Source organism: Aptenodytes patagonicus, chromosome 5 (genome assembly GCF_965638725.1).
Source record: "Aptenodytes patagonicus chromosome 5, bAptPat1.pri.cur, whole genome shotgun sequence".
Lineage (NCBI taxonomy): Eukaryota > Metazoa > Chordata > Aves > Sphenisciformes > Spheniscidae > Aptenodytes > Aptenodytes patagonicus.
This window is the reverse complement of record NC_134953.1, coordinates 21402353-21422999: the sequence shown is the minus strand read 5'-3', so window position 1 is coordinate 21422999 and position 20647 is coordinate 21402353. Positions and strand designations below refer to the sequence as shown.

The window sequence follows — 20647 nt, the reverse complement described above, 5'->3', positions numbered from 1 at the left end:
TGTTCTTTGTTTCCTACGACAAGCACATTGCATAAGGAGATGTCATTTCAGGCTAACTCTGTCCCTTCGGCAGTGCATTTTCTCCTTCACAACCCATCCTCCCTCCCGCTATCCTGACCTGTGACAAAGTATTTCAGCCTCTTCCAGATACTGACAATGCTGCATTTTCTTTTCATGCTTCGCTTTGCCAAAAGAGAATCTAGAAGAGCACTGGGCTAGCTGGCAGGTTCACACATGAAACCCCAGCAAGCCAACCCTGTCTCACACTCCTGTGGTTTGTGCTAATGCTTCGGCAGTGGAAACTCACTAGCACGTCAGAAAAAAAGCTGCATTTCCCATCAAAATGCAGTCATTCAACAGTAGGTATGTTTTTCTTTAAAGAGATGCAGCTGTCAACAAATGATCACAATACAGAACAATCCCTGCTCTCCAAACCAATCATTTCTGTAGTTAACGGAGTTCATTATGGACTCTTCTAACCATGTGGCTTGTAGGAATGATAAATGATTAACCAAGGGGGCAAGGCTTGCTTGCTTTTTTTTTTTTTTTTTTAAAAGGTGTTAGTCTCCTTCAACAGAGTTACCTCTAGGCAGCAAGAGTGCGCGACTGAATTGCACTTCCCAACAGCCCAGTCTGAAAGCAGCTGGGAAAAGCAACTCTTACCTTGATATGTGCTTTGGCTTTGTTGAGCAGCCCAAGCGTTGTGTGCCTGGTGCAGTCTGGTCCTAGCGGTATCAGAACTTTTAAGCGTTCTAGACACAGGCGGAGGTGAGCTCGGCTGCAAGGGGAAAAGAGGAAGATCAGAGCTATGCTTTCAGAAAGGGAATGTCATTTCCTTTTCTACTTCCCTCCTACGAGGCAGTTTTCACGTCTCCCTCTTTCTACACGTCACAAGATTCCCCACAGGTACCAGGACAGACTGCCACTAAACTATTTACACTGCAAACATCAGCTGCTCAGCAATACCTGCATTATTGCTAACCTCTGACAGACACTGATTATTTTCTTGCTGTCTGAACTCATCTGACTCATCTGGATGAACTTTGTGCAGGGGCAAGGCACACAGGCAAATGGTACAAGTATCTCATGGGTTTCCTCTCTCTCAGCTATTTGCTGTCTGTTTTGCCGAGAAGAACTTTTGTGAAAGCAGTTTCGAATGACTCCTACCCCCTGCACACTTGTGCATTGCTGGCTCGGGGACTTTGCTATAAACTGATCTAAGCACCATCTTTTTTCACAAAATTAAGAAGATCAATGAGAAAAATGGTCAGCCCAAAACACCCAAACAATCCCTGCTGGCAGTTAAAGGAGCTAGAGGGATGGTAGTTCCCAAGAACTGCACTCTTACTTCTTCCTGGGCCCAAGTCTGAAATGCTGCTGGGGGTGCAAGATCTGTGGGAACAACAGAACCTAAGACTTCCCCTGGGCAGTCTTCTGACCTTGGCTTACGTCTACAAAGACAGGCTCAAGCACAACAGTGTTGCTGATGGTATGAGCCGTTTTCTGCAGAATATGGAAACATGTTCTGGGGAAAATGGTTCCGGCAGCAGTGGCAAAGCACATCGTCCTCAGGCTGCACAGGAAAACTGTTACCACTGTCTCCTCCTCTGTATCACATATGCAGGAATGAACAGTAGATTTATGGAAAACTATCAAGTGTGGGTTGCCTTTTTCCCCTCTCTCTCTCCTTCCCAGACATTAATGATTTATGTCCAAACTTGTCATCCCAATCAATAATACAATGACATCAGCTCGACCATTCACATGCAAGAAACACCAGTGCAAAAGAGTCCTGAAAGCCTATCCCAGCCCCTGCTCATGCACAAAGAAACTGAATCTTAGCCTGATCCATCTCAATGCAGGGGAAGGGGGGGGGGGGAGAGAAAAAAAAAGAAAAAAGAGCATGGACAGTTCATTTCCATTTGTTTTTCAAATTCACTATTGCGCCCAGTTTGAAAGGGGTGGGGGAGAGGAGTCTGTAATCAGGCAATTATGTCAGTGACAAGCAAGGATGATTAAGGGTGGAAGGGTCAGGGGTTTTGCTGATGAACTGTCAGCGCAGGGGAGTGTTCACTAGCGGTGCTATAGCTGTGAGCTCCTCACTGTTTCTGTTATAAATCTCTTTACAAAGGGTCCATCATTCTGTCTCAAGAACAGCCACAGGCCTGCATATGACCAGCAAGGGCCTTGAAGAACAGGTGTTTTTCATTAAACATTAACAACTGGAGGGGTGGGGAAATCATAATCTAAAAATCAAACTGAAAAAATAGTAATCATATCAATCTCATCTTTTACTTCTCAGCTTGCTCCAGGGCAAACCCCACTGACATTAAACCCATATGGCTGACACAGGGGGATTTCTTCTACCTGGAAGCCCATTTTCAACGTAGAGTTTGATCAACAAGAGTTGCATGCACCCACTACAGGTGTTTGCCCAATGTCCCATGATGACCTGTAGGGCCAGCAATGAAAAAGCATTGCTGATTCACACTGGCACTATAGCTCCTGTCATCCCACGGGAGGCTGGACACTGACTTCTTGCAGCTAGAGAAAGAAAAAGGAGGAAGATCTTTTGGGTTTGAACCCATTTTTGGGCTATCCCAGATTTCCTGAATGGCCACAGAGGCGAGTACACCGAGTTAGAGCTGTCAGAGCACAGCCATCAAGCTGCAGCACAGAGCAGCACGTCTCTCTTCACAGCGTGAGTATGAGCACCAGCCATACACTTCACCTGCGGGATCAACCCAAGTTAAAAATACAGCTCAAGTAGAGCTAAAGAGGTGTGCACAGATGTGGGGGCTGAGGAGCAGAACCAGTTCCACCTAACAGGGGACCTGCTACATAGCACCTGCTACAGGTAGGGACCGCAGACTCCCCCCTGCCCTGCTGGGCAAGGGCAGCTCCCAGCCCATGGTGAAAACTGAATTATTTGTGCAACAGAAAACAAAGTTTGGGGAATCAACATCTAACCAGTGTCAAACATATCACAGTCCACTCCTGAATGCAGAGAGAAATGGACAACACATCTACAGCCTGAGCTTTGGGGCTGAGTCTCAGCACTGGAGGTTTTACCAGGAACCGGGAAGGCACTGCACCAGGAACTGCAATTCCTGGAACCAGTGATCAGCTGCAGGCAGGAGCGAGCACTGGCTGGATTGCTGAGACAGCGGTTAAAAGGATGGCACTGATCTGCCATGTCAAAAGCTAGGTTATGTGCAGACTCGATGAGATCAACCATGTTAAGCACCTGAAAGCTATACGCAAAGATCCTGCCATGTAATAAAACCCTGGACACTGAAACACTTCCCATTGTGCCCCAGGACCATGGTGGATCGAAAAAGGTTACTGCACTCTGCAGGCCCTGACAAGGGCAGGGAGAGGACAGAGCAGTCAGAGGGTCTGTGCTCATGAGGGCACTGGAAAAGCTGGCAGAGAGTTACTTCCCCAGCATGCGTGGCCCCAAAGGGGACGTTCCCCCAGTTGTGGATCCCCACATCGGCTTTCAAAGCCCAGAAGATTGGCCCAGGCTCATGCAGACAGTTTTCAGAGAAGCCACTCCTGCCAGCAGCTCTGCTGGCTGGTTGCCAAAGGCCGTGGCCCACAGCAGGGGTGATGGCCTTTGCTAGCACACCAGGCACCAGGAGGGGACACCTGCCTGCGACAGAGGGTGTGAGCGCGAGCTGATAAGCTCAGGACTGCACATAGCACGGCTTGGGCAACAAGCATGTTGCAAGGGCGGGTGGCATTGGCTGAGCCAAGGCAGGTTTGGAAGAGGTTTGATCAAAGCAATCACTTCTGTGCTGCTGTTGGATTTTCTGCTTATTTTGCACTCAGAGCTGAGCCACGCTGAGTTTTGATGCCACTGCAAACCTAAGTGCATTTATATCTCCAACCACAGCCTAACCGAGGGAAATGCACAGGGCTTTACATTAGCATACAGCAGCAGGCCAGCCTCGGTGCGCAGGCTGGTGCAGACCGGGGACAGCCAGGCCCTTCACCACCCACAGTCACCTCCCGCTGCTGGGGACGACACTGGCGGAGCTGTTCAGGAGCTCCCTGGCCTGGTGCAGCTGGGATAGTGAAGAACAAGCAAGCCTGCAAACCGTCCTGGCACACGAGTGTGTTGCTTTCCTTCAGAGAGATCAAGTCAAACAGCTTCCCCAGCTCTACCCCCTCCACAGTGTTCAATACCCTGCTTTTTTATTTTTAAAATCTAACCCAGTCATAGTCCCTTACCTCTCTCAACTTCCAACAGCCCAAGCAGACCATGATGGGTTTGTAAGCCACAGAGCACACAGGCAGGTCTGACGCGCTGATGGGTGGCTTCAGTAAAACCCGGAAATAAAACTCCAGAGCTCAAAAGCATCACAGCAAACTTAGCTAAAAGACCATTTCAGAGAGAAAGCAATCACAAACCTATTAATCTTTCTTATCAAGTCCTGGATCTGTACCTGCACAGCTGTAATCCCATGGGTCAGGCCATGATATGAATGTCTTTTCCCCTTGTTTACCTGGACTCTGCTACAACGTGGCTTTGACAGCGCTGCAGGCTCTTGTATTCAATGAAAATACCAGCCTTGTGCAGGCTCCAGACAGAGCCAGACGGCTTTCCATGTAAACCACTGGATTATGCCAATATTTGATGCATCTGCCAATATCTGGAAAAACAAGTCTAAATGCCCATATTGTTATATAACAGAGAAACAACTAGGGCTTGGCGCGAAGGGCTGCTGTCTCTTGCTGCCTTGATCCCGGGGAAGACAGAGGATGACAGAAGGAGAATTCCGGTCAGCCGAGGCCGAAGCCTTTGCACGCTAGCTGCAGGGCAGACAGGAGAAGCTGGAGCCCTTTCTCCTGCCTAGGTGGCCTTGGAAAAAAATCAGGCTCTCACAGCAGCATCCTGAGCACACAGTAGGTGCTGGATGTGCTGAAGAAGGAATCCATGGAGGATTTGAAAGGAGGGGGCTCTCCTCTTTCCCAAGAGATCAGCCCGGTGTCCCCCTCCTGCTCAGCCTGATGAGGGGGAAGACTCCTCTTTGAGATTCCCATGTGGGGCATCAGGGTGGCCAGAAAAGGAGCAAAGCACCCGAGAGGCTTCGGGAAACCAGAGCCTAGCATGCACTTTTCTGTCCCGAAGAGCTGAGGACAACCTTTTACCCTGTTCCACCTGGCAACTCCAGCTAGGACAGAGCCCCTCTGCCGCTTCTGCTTCCTGCCCTGTACAGTGCCAGGAGAAGCCTAGAAGCAAGTTCCTCTGGGATGTGGAGGGCAAGCAGAGCAAGGATGCCCTCCCTTCTCTGCCAGGAGCTGCTGTGGGAAAAGGTACATCAGCCCCTAAACAGACGGGCCAGGAGACTGAAGCAAAAGAGGGATGAGCAAGCCTAGCAGCCCCATAGCCCTACCAGCTGATCCACAACAAGCTATAGGTGGCTGCATGTGGAAGAAGGGGGTGCTGGCCCCTGAAATGGCAGCCCCACTGCTGCCCACTGGGCACATGCTGTTCTCTCCCCTTTCACTTTGTGTCTGTGCGAGAGCTTCTGACTGTATTTGGATTATCTACTTCTAGCCCTGCACAGCTTCCCTCCAAGCCTGAGCCCCCAGGCCCTCTGTCCTGAGCCTCTATCAGAGAGGAGCCTGGCCCTTGCTCTGTGCAGCCCCTCCTTGTACTTGGCTCTGCCTGGCTGCAGAGGGCTGTAATTTCCACAGCCTGCTCTCCTCTCCAGCTCCCAATGACATCATCCACTCTGATTATATAAAGCACGGGGAGGAAGCCTTTATTTATGCGTGCTTTTTGCTCATAGCTTCAGCTGCCTCACTGTACAACACGCACCCAAATCCCAGTGCAGGAACTGGGCTCCCTTTTGCCTGGATCAAAACTGCAGTGCAGAAAAAGGTGTGGGTCCAAAAAAAATTCCCTATTTCCTTCCCCCACTCCTCTGAGGACATTTTTGAGGGGTTTGGGTATGAATCAACCTACTCCACCACTCTGTACCACAGCAAGCTGGGCACAAAGCCACCAGCCTCTTCCCTGCCTGGGGAGTCCCCAGAGAGCTGAGGGATCTGTGGTGGCAGCTCCAAGCCTTGTGTCTCCTGGTCACACAGAGGCTAGAAACCTACCTATCTTCAACGCCTGAGGACCCTCCTGTGAGGGCCAGCCCAGGGCTGGAAGGCCACCAGCAGTTTCCCTCCCTGGGTCCTGGTGGGCTCAGCCAAACCTCTGTGCACCCCGTGCTGAGTGGGTAACCCCCTCTGCTTGGGTCCATCCTCCTCTTGTGAATGTTGCAGCAATGGCTGCAGGCACGACCGTCAGAGAGCCATCCCTGAATGTAAACATCCCTGGAGAGACTGCAGCTTCTTTGCTAGGACAGGTTTTGGGTTTGCGGGTTTTTTTTCCAGCTTCCACCATGGGCAGAAGCGATGGAAACTGAGACAAGAAACTTTCTCTGCTGAGGAGTCAGTCAAACACACATGCACACTCAGCTCTGAAGCAGCAGGTTTACCAGATTTAGCACTATCCCCTACTCAGACACTGCTGATAGACTTTGCTGAATCAAGGCCTGAACATCTGCAAAACACACGCGCGCGCGCGCACACACACACTCTCTTCCCATCTTTAAAACATCAAGCCTCCCTCCCAGCAGGAAATGACCAACTCGCCTCCAGCAGCATTTCAAAATGCTGAATTCTGATTTTTGTATGTTGAAAGAAGGGAGCATCTGAGGGAAAAGAAAAGCATTTCCCAGATATTTTTGTACTATGCCTGCAGGTCTATAGGGCTTGAATTCAACAGTGGATTTAAGCATGTGCTTAACATTAGGAATATGCTCAAGTCCCACTGAGGCTAAATCAGACACTTGATCTCCAAGAGATGTTAAAACAACAGAACCAAACCAAACAAGAACCACCAAAAGAACCAGCAGAAGGAAGATCCTAACATGGAAAAGAACATTATCACCCTTCCCCTCTGCCCTCCTCCTCTTCCCCCTACACCTTTTCAAAGTCGAGTCTAATTTAACCCTGAAATCAGAAACCACCAACTTTGTTTGGATTTCAGAGCTAACAGATTGCTTAAAAAATTCAGGAGGGATCACTGGTTAAAGAAAGCAATTCCTGGAGAAACGCAAGTGACCCCACATCAATAATTCATTGGACGAGAATGATTTTGAGATAAAAGTAATGAGAAACACATGCAAAAACCACAGGGCAAGGAAAATGGGGGAAAATACGGTTTCCTTCTAAAAGCAATTCACAGCTCAGAGGCGTGCTTATTTCTAATAGCCATCATACAACTTGATGGTTTTTCCTTACTCTTGTCTCTAACCCCCAGCCCAACCCTCTCTGCAACGGTATCTACCCCCTGCTTTACTGAACACTTGTCTTCAGCGAAGGAAGAGGTTTTGCCAAGCACCTGGATCGGGAATGGCAAGGCAGCCGGGCACTGGGGGCTGAGCCTGTGCTTTCTCTGCTGCAGAGCATTATGCAATTGCTGTGAGCCCTCCAGCCACGCGCAATAAAGCTGTGGTGGCGTCCAGCCAGCCTGCAATAAACACACTCACACCCGCTCACCCCAATTCCACAGGACACCAGAGATGAGACACATGTTTTAGAAGGAAATCTGGCTCAGAAACATGCAGTTAGAAGTTAATATTCTCCACCTGAGCTGTGAAATCATTCAGAACAAGCCTTGCTTCCTGATTTTAAATCAGGTCTCATCTCACGATTATTTATTTTCCTGCATTTGCTCCCAGTTGAAGGAGATACTTGCTCATTTGCCTCTTTGTTTCCAGTCAATTTCTACCAATGGCTCCCTGGCATGTAGAGTATTTGTATTGCAAATGCTAATAAAATGTACCATGAAAAAGTAATTGGGGAAAAAAAAAAACCCAAACCTTTAGATCTTTACATTTTTTTTAGTCTTTCTATCATTTAAAATAAACAAATGAAAATTTAGGACTGATAATAAAAAGACTTGACAACGTATTATAAATAGGAATTTAAAGGAACAAAAAAGTTCTATGGGCAACATTTTCAGCCTGATCTTAACCATACCAGATCTGTCTGCAAAAGTTAAAGATGAACATGCACCCAACTATATTCTCAAATCAAGGGCAGATGAAAAACAAACCACAAATGAAGAGACCTATGATTAAACAACAGTAAGAACAATAATAGTAATAAAAACAAAAAACCAAGGCAATGCAGATTTTCAAAGTCACACAAATCAATGCACCTCTGCCTGGTGACAATCTACGTAACAGGGAGATAACTGGTGGTACAGTGCTCAAGAAAGCAGCATCCTGATTGAAGCCCATAAGCGGAAATGAAATACAAACAGCAATGTATTGATGCACCCTGCAACAGCAGCGTTTTGTCCAAAGGCCACCTCAGTCACAAAACCAAGACAAGGTACACTGGGAAAGGAAGCATCTTACCAAAGAACTGAAATACGTGGAAAAAATGTCCAGTTTTGTAGCACACAAACCCTTCTCCACATCTGCATGCAACAGAAGCTGCAAGTCGTAAAGTAAGCATAAAGCAAGGATTTTAACTTAAAATATACTGCCCACACTCTCCATTGTAAACTTTGAAAGAGGCTGTCCTACAAACCCTGCCCTGACTGTCCTTCCAGTGCAGAGCTAGCATATGGCCAAGTGCACCCCCATAGGCACACAGAAATTACTCCTACCCCCAACTCTTCTGGATGGGAATTCTCATCACTGATTTCAACTTTGGAAGAGCTTCAGGCTCTTGGCAAACAGAGGCTGCAAGACCAACAAACCTTGTGCCAAGTGGTCTGTTGCCACCACTGGTCTGTTCCAACATGGGTCTTTCTAGCCTACTACTGCAGTCTGGAGGGAGACATGCTCTCCCCACCTCTCTCCACATCGCACAACTGTCAAGGTCTCTCCCTTTCCTGAGATCCTTCTAGGTATAAAGCTGAGTATGATTGAGAGGGCTCTCCTAATTTTGTTATGATTTTGAAGGCAAATTAATTACTTCAAGGCTTTACAAAAACCAAAAAGGGGAAGAGAGGGACGGAGGGAGAGGAAATCAGGCAGTCTCCAATCCCTTGGTGAAATATGGGGGATCTGGCTGAAAGATTTGGCTTTCATGCAGGACAGGTGTCTCCTGGGCTGCAATATGGAAGGATAATAGACACTTTTAGCTGTATCTCCCAAAGGCTGATCAGTCTGTCCACACTGTGCAGACATTAAGTGTAAATCATGTTGTTCAGTGGGTGCAGAGGTTGGCCTACAAACACCTTGAGTTATGTGGATATGTGAGAGAGCTTCCACTTCCAGGATTCAAGGCCACAGCGCTGCAGACATGGCTGTGAAAAGGACACTTCTGGAAGACTCGGGGTCCTACTCTCATCTCAGAGGGCACTGTAGGGAGTACGACTGCTCTCATCTCACACTGAGTCTCTATTACCCTCCTTTTCACTCTGTCCTCTGACCAGCACTGCAAAGGCTAGACTGTTTGCTTCACTCTGCTTTCACTAGCCATCATCCTTCAGCCTTCCCAGGTTTTTGTTTCTGTCCCCTTCTCCGACAATGTACTGGATTGGAAACTCTTTGGAACAAGAATACAGTTGCCAAATGTAATGATGTCTGAAAAGAATCCCATGAACAGGATCCCGTGACTGCACTCAGAAATCTTAAATCAAGCAGATCCCAAACAAACAGAGTAAAGCAACATTATGATTCTGAAGCTGAAGTGATATACCTGGGGCTATTTTTATTCACACAATAACTTCTGGGCCTTTGGGTCCTATTTGTTGCATACCTTGAAGTTTTTCTCTTTCAACTAGAGGGCTAGAATACAGCTTCATTTAAATGAATAAAATAATAATAAAAAAGAGACCATCTGTAATCCCATGACTTCCAAAACTAGGATGCTTAAAGGAATGGCAAAAAAATTTGAATACTGATGCTCACAGTAATAAAAAATGATACCATTTTGCAAGGTCCCTTCTCCAGAACGAACTCACAGCTGTTCGGTAACATGACTGCTCTTCCTTTCCTAACCCCTTTGATCTTCAGACGCACCAATGAAAGACTACTTCAACTCAGTAGAGAAAGATCAAATATAACAGCCTGTGTTCACAATGAAAAGGTGATGAGAGCAGGATAGGTGGCCATCTGCCCAGCAGAGGAACGGAGTCAATCAGTGCCTGGCATTTTCTCTCACCCCTTCATTTTCATCCAGATCTAGCACCAAGCCCTCAGTGCCTGTTCATCAGTTTCTCTTCCCTCCTCTCAGCTCCTCTATGGCTTTCTGCCTTTCTTTGAAAGCAATTTGGACAGTTGTTCAGAGATGTCAAATAGCAACAGATGCTCTGGAGCAGAGTCTATTATTATTATTTATTAAAGTTAATCTCCCCCTAAAGTTACTGAGGATTTACTATTATTGATCTTGGCCATTAGCCAAAAAGTATTTTAATCCCTGGTGAATATAATTAACTGAACTTTACTGTAGCACAATACACAATGTTACCAGCTAAACCCCTTTTAGGCTAAGCTGTGCTTACAACAGTATGCTAAACCCTATAGCCCTCACAGGCCATAAATGCTCTACATCACATTCTCTTTCTGTAAGAGAAGGAGCTGCCTAGCTGCCACCGGTATGGTCATATCTAAGTACCTCTTGCACAAGATCATTCGGCACCAACTTTTCAATCATGCTCACAGCTGACCACGCAGGTATCACAGTTTTGCTACCCTGGCAGTAAGATACGGTTACAATCCTGCATTTGGCTATCAGGGAACATGCAAACCAAGCCATAAACATCAACGTGCAACCCAGGCCAGTTAATTATAAAGCCCTGACTAGCCCAGTCTAATAAAAACTCCATCTTTGTTTAAAGGTGGTTAAAAATAGACCTGCTCTTTAAATAGCCAACAGTGTCCTGTGCCCTCGTTCTCACTAATACCATTATAATCATCCTTCTAGAGACACGTAGTGTGCTCACAGCTGCAATGTCTGGTGACGCTGCTCGAACCAGCGCAGCATCCTCCTCCACACCACCAACATGCCTGCAAAGCAGCTGTGCCATTCATCAGAAACCTGCCTCACCGAAGAGGAGGCAGTAACCTGCTTTGCTGCAACCTACAGATTTTCCGCTTTACTGTTAGAATTAGGTCATCAGCAAAGATAGCCAAGATTTTCCAAATTCACCAGCTATTCTGGATTATTCTGTTCAGAGGTTTCCTGGCTAAGCACCATACCTTTGAAAAGAAATGAGGAGGTATTTCAGGCTCCTGCAAGGTTTCTGCAGTCAAGACACCAAGAAGCAGGGATGCTCTCACCCCGTAATACTTAACTGCCTCTAAAACTGCCAGGCAACAGGAAGAGCTCTCCAGTCCAGATCTACTACCATTGAGTCCTTGTAGCCTCTCAAGGAGAAATCAAAGATGGTGCACACCAGAAAACAGATGAATTAGCAGGGATCTGCAGAGACCCTTGAAGGCCACCTGCCTGCACTGAGACTGGAAGAACCTGAGATATTAGGCAGCTTCCCACCAGGCAGCCAGAGAGTGCCCCTGGACCACTCTCCTGGCTACAGCGGAAAAGCTACCCAGGGTGTCACAACAGTAAAGGCATAGACAGTACCTCAAATCAGAGCCTCTGTTTCTTCATAATACTACTGAAAGACACCCTGGACTTTGGTGCCTACTAAATATAGTCAGGTTTGAAAATAGTAACGCCACTAACCAGTTGAAAGAAGCAAGCACTTGCTTTGTAAGATGGACATTTGTCCATCAGTGAAAGAGTAAAGGATGCTACTAACTTGTTATTTGGGAAAACATATTTCCTGTTTTCAAAATAATGAGCGGGGAATATTCTGATATCAAGAATGCATTCTGATCTGGTACTAGAAGTTATTTTTGTCATTAACATAAGTTTTTAAATTACACAGATAAGATATTGCTACTAAGAGATATTTTTACTGTTCATTAAGATAGGACAGAGTTTTTCCATCCCATACATTTCTTTTCTGAAGCTATATTCCAGTTTCCTCACCTCATGGAAGAAAATAATTGCTAATGAAAAAATATTCTAAGAATGTGACTATTTGGAATACTTGTTTACACAAAATCTTTTATGCCAGAAGGAAAGCATGTGCTCTTCATCTAATACCTCTTCACACTGTCAGAAATATTTAAGAAGTCATCAAGTATCTACTGTACTTTTCAGGTATAGAGGGCATGCATCTGGAACAGAGGAAGCAGTGCATGTAATTTCACCTTGTAAAGTTATTTTAAATTTAACCTCAGACTTCCCAGGAAAAAGGAATCGCCAGCCAAGGTCACTATCAGATGTATGTTTAGAAAAAAGCATTAGGAAGGAGAACTTAAGAGATCCTAGCACTATTTTTCCTATTGGATATGGATTTTTGCACACAAAGAACAGAAATACTGTATTTCAAAAGTCTAGAAGTTAGCTAACATTACGTGACAAACAGCTATAACTCAAGTTATACATTACTCAGCAGGGGAACCTGAACAGAGAAGCACAGCTCCCAGCACTATGACAGCAGATGAGTCATGTCCTGGTCTCATACATACAGAGATACCAGGAAAGAAAAGAGTTTCTGAAAGGAGGTACAAGAGAGTGTGAAAACACACCTTGTTTCTGCTTAACTGGTGTGATGTGCTAATACAAACTCATTGTCAATACAGTTCTTCCAAAGAGGAGCAGGGTTTATCACCTAGAAAATTAAAGCAATGTACAATTCAGGGGAAAAAAACCAACAACAACAAAACAAACCCTGTCTTGCCCTTGACACCTTCCTTGCATTTTCTTTTCCTCCTCTGGGCACGTGTGAAGGCTAAGACATGTAAAACTGCTCAAACCTCAAACAGGGAAAAAGCATGAAGCTGGCCACTTGGAAACCATTTCCTTGGGCAGGAAGCAAGACAAAATGTATCCATAAAGCATGAAAATTGCTTGACCTTTTTCAGCTCAACTACAAAACTCCTAGTGCTTCCAATAGGGCTCAAAAAGTCATTATATTAAGCACAGGACATTCTACCTAGTGAACTCTTGATCAGCTGGAGAAGATCATTACGACCCCTGCCTGGGTCAGCAATGCCACAAACGGATACAATTTTAATTCCCCCAACCAAGAACAGCTGTAGTTGAGTAAAATAACATTTGTGGGAGGATTAGCTGCCTTACACTTGCTCACTCTGTATTCTCCCAGCAGGAGAAGGGTTAGGATCCCACCTGGGAACAAACCAGAGACTGAAAGGTTCCTGATTTCTTTTGGACAGAAAAATAATTTAAAAAAAAAAAAAAAAAAAAAAAAAAAAAAAAAAAGAGAGAGAGAAGCTGCAACACCTAGTCCTCTGGTTTGGTGGAAACTGGTTTCCATTTGCTTGACTATCAGGACAACATTAAGAGCTTACAGACAACACATGAGCTTACAGAAATACCTGCAGTGGCACTGCATTATAATCACAATCACACCCCTCCTTCCCTGTTATTTTGTAGTGCTTATGTCCCTTACAGGGCCTCATGAATTTAGGCAAGATAAATTACTGCTTCATGGTCAAATTATTTTTCTATACAGAGTCCCATCCTGCGATCACTCCTTGTTGGGTTTCAAAAATCACTGGTGTTAAAAATAATAATAATTAAAAAACAAGAACAACAACAAAAAAGATAATTTTCACTGCAAACCATTTATCTGGGGAGAGGCTGCAGTGGGTTTCCTCATCATGAGAGCCAAATGGCAAACCAGAAGCACAGGTTTCTTGACTTTCCTAGTGCTGTGCTAGCCAGGAGCTTGCAGAGTTTGCACGCACTTTCAGGAAGGGCGAAGCAGCGACCAAACGGAGCTGGCATTTCAACTCTCTCCACAAGCAGGAAAGAGTTATGCAGCAAGCAAGACCTTTAAGTGAGAGTCAGGAGACCTGTCCACAGACAGCTTGCATGACCTCAGGTAAATCCCTTGAGGAACTGAAGCACGCACCGCTCATCCACAAAATGGAGCTAATCCTAATTCCTTCATGGAGTACTGCACAGCTAAATCCATTCTTGGTTTTCAGGTGCTCATGTAGCTCAGCAATGACACTGGTATGTGGAGCGCCTAGAGAGTAGGACACTTGCAGAAGTTAATTCATTCAGCTTTGTCTGCTAGTTAATAATGCCCAGAGTACAAGATGACCATGTTTCTCAAAACAGATCAATAACACCTCATTGCTCTCCCCCATATATGCAGTAAAAACTATCTGAGGTTCCTCTGACCGCTGTCCTGAGAAATTCCCAAGATGGAATTTCAGCAAAGTTCAAAGGAGCTTAGTCTGAATCAAGACCACAAGGTGAAGGCTGTATTGTTGACTTTGCAATCAAGCAGTCATAAAACTTTTTATTTCTTTAAAACATTTAGTTTCTAGTGTCCTACCGTTAATCTGATGTGTCCAAAAGATTATGTTTTAGGACCCATAAAAAAAAAAAAAAAATACACCAGAGCGGCTCAGACATTGATTTAAAAAAAAAGCAAACAAACATCTACACAGGACACTTCCCCCCCTTTCTGTTTTTTAAATACGTAGGTTACACTGGCTCATACACTGGTTTTATGTGGGGCAAACACTTCAGTCTGGGTGCTGGGATTCAAGAGTCACAGAATATCACCAGAATTGCAGTGGAGATTACAAGAGCTGGCAAGATTATAATATTTTTCACTTTAAATAACAGAACAGTTTTAACAAATGCTCCTTTAAAAAGAAAAAAAGAAAAGCCTTTAAGAAATTCATTCAATTTGCTTTCCCTGGATGGTTGAGGGGAAGTGGAAGGCAGCACCGTCTGCACAGACCTGAGAGCCAGCTTGGACGGCTTATGGGAGTCCCCTACTTCTGTACAACAGCTTTCCACTCCGACTACCGCTAATCATTTACAATGTGCCCAACCCAGTCTAACCCCCTTCCCACTCTGCTCTTTCCCCACCACATTATTTTTCTCAAAGATCACTAAGAAAAAAAAAAACCAAACCAAAACAAACCACAACTCAAAGAAACTCCAAGAGACACTCATGACTCCAGAAGGCCTTCGCATATTCTCCTGAAGTATATATGACACCAGATATAAGATTTCTTCTCTTCTCATCCTTTGCAATCCCTTCACTGAAACGCATCCCCATATGTGCTTTTTCCAGTGAACACCAAGCCCGTAAGCTGCTTTTCCAAGCCAAGAAAAGTTTAAAAGAGGTCACGCCACAGAGAACAGGCTCTGCGTATTTCCTAAGAGTGTCATATTACGTAGAATATCCACTGGAGACAAAGTGTTCCCATCCGGTTTCCCACTTCTTTTGGCATCAAAGTTGCTTTTCTGGGTAGGTGAAGTGGCAAACACATGCATCGGGAAAAGGAAAGATGAATATTCCCCCCCCCCCCCCCCAATTTCCTTATCTCAGCCAGAATTCCTCGGCATACTTCTAGGGTCTAACAGAGTGATTCTTGCTATAAGAGCTGATTACTATATTCAGCATTTGGGACTCTCCCCTTCACACACACAGGCACTCAACTTTGGACGGCTTTTTTTTCTCCCCTAGAACAATACTGAAATAATTTCTTCTTAGACGTTAGGAAAAACTTTCTAGCGGTAACAACAGTTAATCAGGGCAATAGGTTGCACTGCCTCCCTGGGCAATCCTGCTGTCAAAGGCTTTTAAGGCCATGCTAGATCGGCAACTGTCAGGAAAGATTTAGACAGAGCTTATCCTGCCTTGGGGCGCGGGGACAGACCAAATGCGCGCTGCAGGCCCCTCTCAGCCCCATCTTTGACAGCTTCACAAAACACCCCATAAGATTGAAGAGAGCGGTTTCTTGCCCTCCTTTAGGCACAGGGCCCGAGCCAGCTGCAGGGGCAGCATGCTGAGTCTCTGGAAAGCGAAGGGGAATTTTGCCTCTCTGAGCTATGACCCTGGTGACAGAACAAAAGATCTGCTCCAGAGTAGCAGTCGTAGCTGCTGCGTGCAGCTGGAAAAGGGCAGTAATGCCACGTGTGTGGGAGCAGGTAGGCAAAGTAACAGGGAGGATCCTGAGGCATCTGCAAGGCACAGTTTCCACTACCAGAATGAGACAATCCCCTGCCCTGCGGGCTGGCGATGAAAGGACAGGAGCAAAGCTAAGAACAGGAGGGGGTGCAGGGAAGAGGAACCCTCACCCCAAGATGCTGAAACCAGTTACACCCCAGTCACCCCAGCGAGCTTCTCTGTATGCAGTTATGCAGCTGCAAACATGGAAAAGAGTAGCCAGCTCTGAGGAGTGCCAGGATTCAGTCTACGAGAAATACTGGAAACAAACACAGATCAAAGGGAAACACCAAGCTGTATACACAGCTGGGGCTGTCTTCCCCTGTTAAAAGGAGTTGGGCATGTAGATTTTAACTGCAAGCTCTTTGTGTGTGCTTGCACATAACTGTGTGCATCTGTGCAAATGCGAGTACTCACCCCACATTCAGTCTTCTTGACATTACCAAAGTGTAGCTAATGAATGGTATTTTCCAAGCTGTGTGGAAGATTCTCATACAGCTGGGCAAAATCTGACTGCGCAACCCACAACTCAACCCACCCCATGGAACAAGGCCAAATAGGTGGGAATGAAAGACATGGGAGATACAAAGCCACTTCTTTTTAACCTCTGATTTCCACAATAAACCTGCTACACAGCTCCCCCTTTCAGAATAACTCATTTGAAGAATTTCACTGAGTTTCCAGAAGGAGCAGAGCACTTCCCATTTAAGGGCTGGACTTTGGCCATGTGAAATTACAGTGAATTACTTACTCCAAGTGTTGAACAGGTTGTGTCTTTAAGTAGCATTGGAAAATCCCTCCTGGGAGGAAAACATGAAGGACACATCACCCAGAACTTCCTCAAGGTCTGGGATAGCCGGAGCAATCCCTGCACAATCCAGCTCTGAGCAGAAAGAGCAGAGGAATGCACTGCGGTAGCAGATGGAAATGCTGGCAGCTGCCTGTTCTCAGGTCCTGAGATACTCCTGGCTGACCAGGCTCTTCTTCAGGGCTGGGGACAGGCACGGTGAGCTCCTCAGGGCTGATCTCACCTCTGAACTCTCCTGTTCTGTTCCTTTTCTCTCCTGGGCTGCTCATAGGGAGATCTACCCATACACAAATAAGCAGCAAAATCAAGTCTGGCATCAACTTTCTTTTGCTTTCCACATATCCCCCTGATGGGCATGTGGCTTTGCCAGCTTTCATGCTTGTAGAAGGGTCTTTGCCCTTTCTCTACAAACAAATATACCTGCTTATTCACATGAAGAATGGTGTCTATCAAATGCCCTCCTTTCGTTGTTGCATTATTCACTGTCCTGGACAGTAAGCCGTTTGGTGCAGGAACCCTTGGCACCGCTCTCCAAATGACTAGGCACAACTACAGCACTGTAGAGACAAGCAGGGGGAGCAACAAGTGCCCAAGTGAAGGAGCAAGTATTCATTTGAGAGTCATTAAGAGCTGTGCTTCTAAATGATTCAGATGCTTTTAGATATTCCATCCTAGCTCAGCAACCAGTCAACTCAGAGATAGCAGGCTGCACTTGACTTTATAAGCATGACTAAGTTTTGTGCAGCTGTTTACTACCTACCATGATAAAAAACCACACCCTTATCATACAAACTGTTATCAGCCTGGACCATGCGTGAACCCACTGATACCATTCAGAGAGTCTATTTCTATGAAAGTAACACTGCATTTCAAGCTCACGTCCTGTTTCCACTGGAGGTTTCAGTGCGTAAGCTTTTTTGTATCAATTTCTGTAATGCCTCCTTCAGCCCCTCCTGGGCAGAAACCCTTGTACAAGCAGTTACAAGATCACTATGCAACTGCTACATAACCTTTCCTGTCTCACCTTCTATGAGCTGAACACGCTCATTTGTGAAATCTCCCATTCAGGACAATCCCTTCTTCACCTTGAGTCTTCAGGTACTCTACTTAAACTCCTGGGCAAAAAAATAAGAGCAAAAAGCATCCATCCTTTGCAGAAGCTTTTCATTTTTCCCTAAATAAGTGATGTTGCTTTATGAATGCACTCTCAAAGGTAAATAATTAACAGGCAAGAGGGACAGAAAATCTTATTACTCTGCTAATGGGAAGTGATGCTCAGGCAGCAGTGTACACATAAAGGATACCTTCAAAAGGCAGCCCTTCATTTTTTTTAATGGAACATCGGGCAGAAGACCTGACTCATCCCATTGCTCTGGGATCCAGGGATTCCTCAGTGCTCCTCCAGACTCGGACAAATCCAAAACCTTTATATGAGATGCAGCCTGCATCTGACAGACTCAAGTGCCACCTCTGAAAAAAGGGATACTCCAATTTTGCAAAGGCACTGTAAGGATTTACCGAAGAGCAAACACAAAGAGTGCTAGGCAGAGATGATCTGTATTTCTACACAAATTCAAGCTCTCAAGACACACAGGGAGGGAGGCAGGTAGATGACACCATCTACTGCTATGCTCTGCCATGGCCCTGACTTAGCCCTGTCCACATTACCCGATGGTTTCATGGGAGGAAAATTCCTGACCCTTGGTTGCACATTGCTCATTTAATTGTTTTATGGTTGTCACATGCACTGTTTGGGAGGAAACCTGCCTGGTCTGTTTGCCCACAGCTATGCAAACTGCTCGGGGTGACCAGCACCATTTGCAGCCAGGCAACTGCGAGATGAAGCCCTTTGCTTTCATTTCCCAGACAAGGGTATGAACACCTGTTACACACTTGCACTACCCACCACAGTGCCCAAAACAAGGGGCTAGACCATACTGCGCCAAGCCCCACCAGCCGCCCACAGCAGCAAAGGTACCTTCAACTTTGTGCCCCTCTTCTCTTTTCAGATGGGAGAAGGCGCGAGGGCAGCAAGACAGCGTCATGCAGCACCTCCTGGCCCTGGGCAACACTGACAGGGAGGACACTGAGGGGGACACAACGAGTGAGGATGAAGTTCTGAAGGAAGCAGAAGTGGGAAAGGGGAAACTTTTGTGAAGGAGAGAAGAAGCAAGCAACTGGCTGGAGATGTGGATCAATGAAGCAAAGGAGTGGGTCGATGCAAACTTGCTCCCACATGCCCATTACTCCAGGCACTGGATCCATGTGTGTTTCTGCTCCTCACCTGTTAAATGGGGGTGTCTGACTCTTCCCACCCCTCCTTGGCATATCATAGGGTTATAGGTTCTCAAAGTTGTGATACTTGGGTAAAAATGGGCCACATACAGAAAGGAGAATGAATAAAGTTTCTTGCCTACATTTCCTATCCCACGCTGAATTTCCTTTGGTTATCACAAGTCTGCATGGGCTACGTTGCTATAGTACCCTGAACACACGTACCAGATACAGATGTAAATCAGCACACAGAACTCCAGCTTCTGCCCCAGGAGTACAAAGTCCTGAAACTTGTAGTTAACAGGTAATCTGTCTCAAAAATTATATTCCTATTACCTCATCTTCTCTAAGGCAGCAACTCCCCAAGTGGCTTTTAGCTAGTAATGCTTTCAGGCCCATGAGCAATGTTAGTCACTTGAACAAGAGAAGTTGTTGCGTCAGAATTTCTGGCTCTTGGCACTTCAACAAACAGCACCCCAGGAAAAAAAAAAAAAACAAACCCAAAAAACAAAAAGCCTGCAAAGGCTCCAGAGATGCATTTGGGAGATATGGCAAGTAGAGCCCTGACATGGTTGAAAACTGAGCCAGGAAAGCTGAATGCCTGACTTCCTACCTGGGGCCAGATTCTTCCCTGGTCCAAGCTCACTGATTACAGAGGGGATTTGCCCAGTCTTTGATTTTTTCAGGACAGCCATAAGCATACCTAGCTGTAGAGGGGTCAGCCTGAAAGTAAACTGTGGCAACACACCCAAGTAGAAATTCGAGGAGGCAAGTTTGGGAAGAGGTTCAAGAACCAAAGCTGGCAATGATGCACTCCAAATCAGATACCATCTAAGTACATAGGACTGCTTTCATTACACATCCACAGCAGCTACCAGACCCCCTCCTGCCTCCCTGAAAGCAGTAAATAACCAGTAATGCACCATTTGATACCTCTTCTATTAACTACTCTGGAAATCTTAAGCACAGGACGCTGAATGCAAGAACACAGACAGTAAGTGGGGAGACCTGACTGCAGAGCATGTTTCTTTCTAAGATGGGGGTTTCCTCTAAAGCCTCGAGGCAAGGCCAAGCAGATTGTGCTGACATTTCTTTCTACACTATGGGAGGAAAACACATCATAAAGTGTCCCTAAAACACATCTTAGTTGAGAAGTGTTTTGTGATAAATATCTGTTTCTGAAAACTGGCTTATAACAGTGATTTTGTTGTGCAACATTGTTGAAACAAAAACATTTTGCTTTGTGACAGTTTATGCAAAATAGTATTGTTCTTTTTCTTCTTCCTTCTCCAACTGCTATTGGCTTCATAGGGGAGGTGCAGAGACCTAGGAGCAGAAAGGAAGGCAGGCGTACATTCATTCTTCACTGCATCACTTTGAATAAAACATAAAAAATCATATTGGAACTAGAAATTCCAATATGAGCAGTACTGAAGGACTTCCAACAAAATGAGGATCATTTTGTTTCCTTCAAATTTTGGCAAGGAGACTAACTGTCCCTTTTCAGCAGCTTTACTCAGAGT

The 20647-nt window shown here is 45.7% G+C and overlaps 1 protein-coding gene across 3 annotated transcripts in view; it reads right to left on the bottom strand.

The window, feature by feature from the left end:
• Positions 1–20647, bottom strand: part of MXI1 (MAX interactor 1, dimerization protein) — a 57848-nt gene that overhangs the window by 3985 nt on the left and 33216 nt on the right. For 2 of the 3 annotated variants that reach the window (XM_076338982.1, XM_076338983.1), the window contains exon 4: positions 664–778. In XM_076338982.1, coding sequence (XP_076195097.1) covers positions 664–778 — 115 coding nt within the window. Of the gene's footprint in view, positions 1–663; positions 779–15010; positions 15165–20647 lie in introns of those variants that run through there. The other variant, XM_076338984.1, reaches the window with a different exon arrangement.